The 3,973-nt window shown below is 38.7% G+C and overlaps 1 protein-coding gene across 1 annotated transcript; it reads right to left on the bottom strand.

Moving 5' to 3' along the window:
* Positions 1-382: 382 nt before the first annotated feature.
* LOC121736751 lies at positions 383-1,789 on the bottom strand. The gene is made up of 2 exons (XM_042128135.1): positions 1,268-1,789; positions 383-1,036 (listed from the first exon to the last, which is right to left on the bottom strand). Exons 1-2 carry the CDS (start codon positions 1,526-1,528, stop codon positions 383-385), a joined length of 915 nt encoding a protein of 304 aa, XP_041984069.1. The 5' UTR covers positions 1,529-1,789.
* Positions 1,790-3,973: the final 2,184 nt, after the last annotated feature.

Genomic DNA, 3,973 nt, shown 5'->3' with positions numbered 1-3,973 from the left:
ACTGTCCAATCACTATATTATTTATTATTATTATTTACTATTTATTGCACACATACATTTTTAACACGAAATATACACAGAAGAAAAACGACACAACAGGAACTGCTTATCTCTAACAGAAATTTCTTCCAGCAGTCCTACGGAGAGAAATGTGATGGGAAATATTAGATAGGACGTGCACTGAATAAATTTTAGAAATCTACATAGTAATACACATACAATAAAAATTATAATAATATAATTATATAATACAAATACATGACATAAATACATATATTATAATATACAAAATAATAAATATATTATATAATATTAAAAAAATATACTTACAAATACATACTTGAAATAAACAAATACAAATATTTAATAAGAGTTTTAGGATTCATTGCTGAGTGCTGAGGTAGTGCTCTTTTAGTCGCTTTTTAAAGACAGCGAAGGAAGGGCTGTCACGAATGGTGTGGGGAAGGGAATTCCATAATCTAACTGCATGAACAGTAAAGGAATAGGAGAAGAAATTGGAGCGATGGGAGGGGAGGGAAAGATTCGTCCTCACGTTGGACCTGCACGGGATGTCAAGAGATCGAGCAAAATTGAAGCGATCTATAAGGTAGGAGGGAGATATAGGATTGTAAAGGATTTTGTAAAGGAGAGACAGGATATGGGAATTTCGCCGGAGCCGGATCGGGAGCCACTTTAATTTCGATCGAAAAGCTGATACATGGTCGTACTTTTTTAGCCCAAATACGAAACGGATGCAGAGATTCTGCAACCGTTCCAGTCTATATAACAGCTCTTCAGTAACGTCCAAGTAGCAGGAGTCCGCGTAATCAAGGATAGGGAAAATAAGGGTTTGAACTAGAAGGATTTTTGTATTCAAGGGCAAGAAATTTTGGAGGGTCTTAAGCTTGTGCAGTGAATGATACACCTTTTTGCTGACATCATTGACCTGAGCGTTCCAAGATAAATTATTATCTATAATTATACCAAGGTTTGTCACTGTGTTCGTATAATCAATCGGAGTACCATTAAACATGATCTTCGGGACGTTGTGCAAGCGCTGGGTCATATACTTACTACCGATGATAATGGCCTGTGACTTTTTAGGATTTACCAAGAGACCAAAAGAGTTAGCCCAATCAGCAATCCGCTGTAGATCAGCGTTAACATCGCTGACTGCGGAACTAATGCTTTCAACGTGCGATTGACGATAAATCTGCAAGTCGTCTGCATAGAGATGGAAGTTACATAATAATATGACTAAAGTTACTGTGTTAATAAAAATTGAGAATAAAAGAGGAGAGAGAACGCCACCTTGTGGGACCCCCGCATCGAGATCACACCAGTCTGAGGTAACCTCATCAGAGCGAACCCGCTGCGAACGTCCCCGAAGATATGAATCGAACCATTCTACCGCTGCGGAGGAAACGTTTAGGGAACGAAGGATGGAAAGGAAGATATCAAAATCAACTGAGTTAAAAGCACTACTAAAGTCAAGAAGGACCAGAATGGAAACACATTTTTCCTCCATAGCTAGCCGCAGATCGTCTGTGACTTTTAGCAGAGCAGTGACAGTGCTATGGCCAGGGCGAAATCCGGATTGGAAGGGAGAGAGCAATTTGTTACTGGATAGGAAGAAGGAGAGCTGCTTGTGGACGATGTGTTCTAGGACTTTGGAGAGATAGGGTAGTATGGAGATAGGTCTGTATTGAGACAAGGAAGAAGGATTGGAGGTTTTTGGTAAAGGAATAACATTTGCACGTTTCCATGCTGAAGGAAAGGAACTCGTTGACAAAGAAAAATTAAAAATGTGAGTTAGGATTGGCAAGAGTTCAGGAAGTGCAAGGGAAATCATACGTGGACTGAGATCATCATCGCCCACAGCAGTAGACGTAATAGCTCTTATATGTTTCAAAACGTCGTCCTCGGTGACTGGTTTAAACGAAAAAGGAGTGTAGGAAGGTAGAGAAATCGAGGAGAGATGGGAAATCGTGCTTGCTTTGGTAGCTTGGTCGACTGAAGTTGGTGGGCTGGAAAAAATTGTGTTAAGCGCATTTAAATCTTTAGTATTAGTGGGAAAAACAGAAGACTTTCCTATCCCAATCGTAGAAAGAAACTTCCAGAGTTGGGAGGGGTTACTGTGGCTGATAGTGGAGTGAATGTGGCGTCTTTTGGCATCCCTACACAGACGACTGCAATGATTCCGCAGGGACTTATACTTTTCCAGGTTTGCTTCCGTTGGTCGTTTTCTATAGCGGCACAGAGCTCGGTTACGCTTAGCCATCATTGAAATAATGTCTTGTGATAACCAAGGAGCCGGTGCGTGTTTTATCTTAACTCTTTTGAGCGGAGCGTGGATGTTAAATATTTTGGTCAAGTTATCCGTTAGCAACGACACCTTTAAATCAATATTCGTGGCCGAGTAGACATGAGACCAGTCCGTATTAGATATATCATGCTTAAGAGCCTCCAACTTCACTGCCCTATAACTACGAAGGTAAAGGAATTTTGGTTTTCGACGAGGAGGATTGATTTTAAAGGAGAGGAAAACTAGGTCGTGATACGAAATATTCGAGGGAAACTGGCCATGGAATGCAACGAGATCAGGAGACGACGTGATAAGGAGATCTAGGAGGGAGGGGGCGCAATTGGGAGCATGATGAGTTGCCAAAAGAGGGAGAATGCAGAGGTTAAGGGAGGAGAGTAAGGTTCGGAGTTTGGAGGCACGCGAATCTTGTTTCAAGAGACATGTGTTGAAGTCACCTGCAATTAATGTATAGTCATAGTTTGGGCTGTGTGTGGCTAAAAGCGATTCTAAACTGTTAAAATAATCAATTCGCATTGATGGAATATAGGCCACACAAAGCAGGACACTCTTGTGATGCAAGGTGACTTCAACACACAAATACTCAATAGAGCCAGTGTATCGGCTAGGTGAAGCAGTGATCAACTTGCTGTCAATGTCACCACGCAAATACATAGCCACCCCACCACCACTTTTGCCCACGCGATCATTTCTGATTAGCTTATAACCCGGTAGAGCATAAGCAGTTGACGATAGTGATGGCTTGAGCCACGACTCTGAGACCAGAATAGCATCTACCGGGGAATCGCCAAACATTTCAATCATATCAGGGTAGTGGCGCGGTATGCTCTGAGCATTTATGTGGACGACGTTAAAGTTTTTCGGAAAACGGGAAAAGGAACTAATTATTTGTTCATGAGCAGAAAACGTGACCGATCCCCCATCACCACTATCAATACTGAGAAAGCTGTCAGACGAAGAGCATGAAACGAAGTCATCATGAATAACATTACCATAATCAAATGAATCCATAAACTACCAATAATTATAATAAACTATTAAATAAAATATTATATTATATAATACTCAAAATTATAAATTAATATAAGTACTTATTTAATTAATATAATAAGCAAGATTTGACTACTAAATAAGTTATTTCTATATAAAATATAAAACCCATCCTTGCTCACCATAGTAATGATAGAAGAAATTAGCACACATATAACACCTAAAGCAAAAAAAAATAATAATAATAATAATAAAATAATTATAAGTACAGCGAAATAACAAGCAAAAAAAAATCTATAAATAAATTACTAAGCTAGTGCAGACCACATAAGCACGGAGTCGGCTTTACAAAATTCGCCAATTAATCAATAATAAAATATGTAAAAAGCATTACGAAAACAAAATATAGTAAAAAAGCACTTAGCTCGCAAAGTATATGAAGCTATGCAGACATCATTAACTACAACAACATTTTGCGTAAATATAAAAAAAAAAGCATTGCTCGGCTTTCCTATGCCTTTCTTATACGAGAAAAAAAAAAAAAACTTGTCTATAAGCTGACAGCTGACAGATGTCAGTAAATGTCATTTTGAGAAAAAACAAAAGCGGGTCATGCATTTATCTTATTTTAAACTACAACTCGGGCGAATTAACATGACA

This window comes from Aricia agestis, chromosome 19 (assembly GCF_905147365.1).
Source record: "Aricia agestis chromosome 19, ilAriAges1.1, whole genome shotgun sequence".
Taxonomy (NCBI): Eukaryota; Metazoa; Arthropoda; class Insecta; order Lepidoptera; family Lycaenidae; genus Aricia; species Aricia agestis.
Note: the sequence above shows the minus strand (reverse complement) of the source record. Positions and strands in the feature narration are given on the sequence as shown.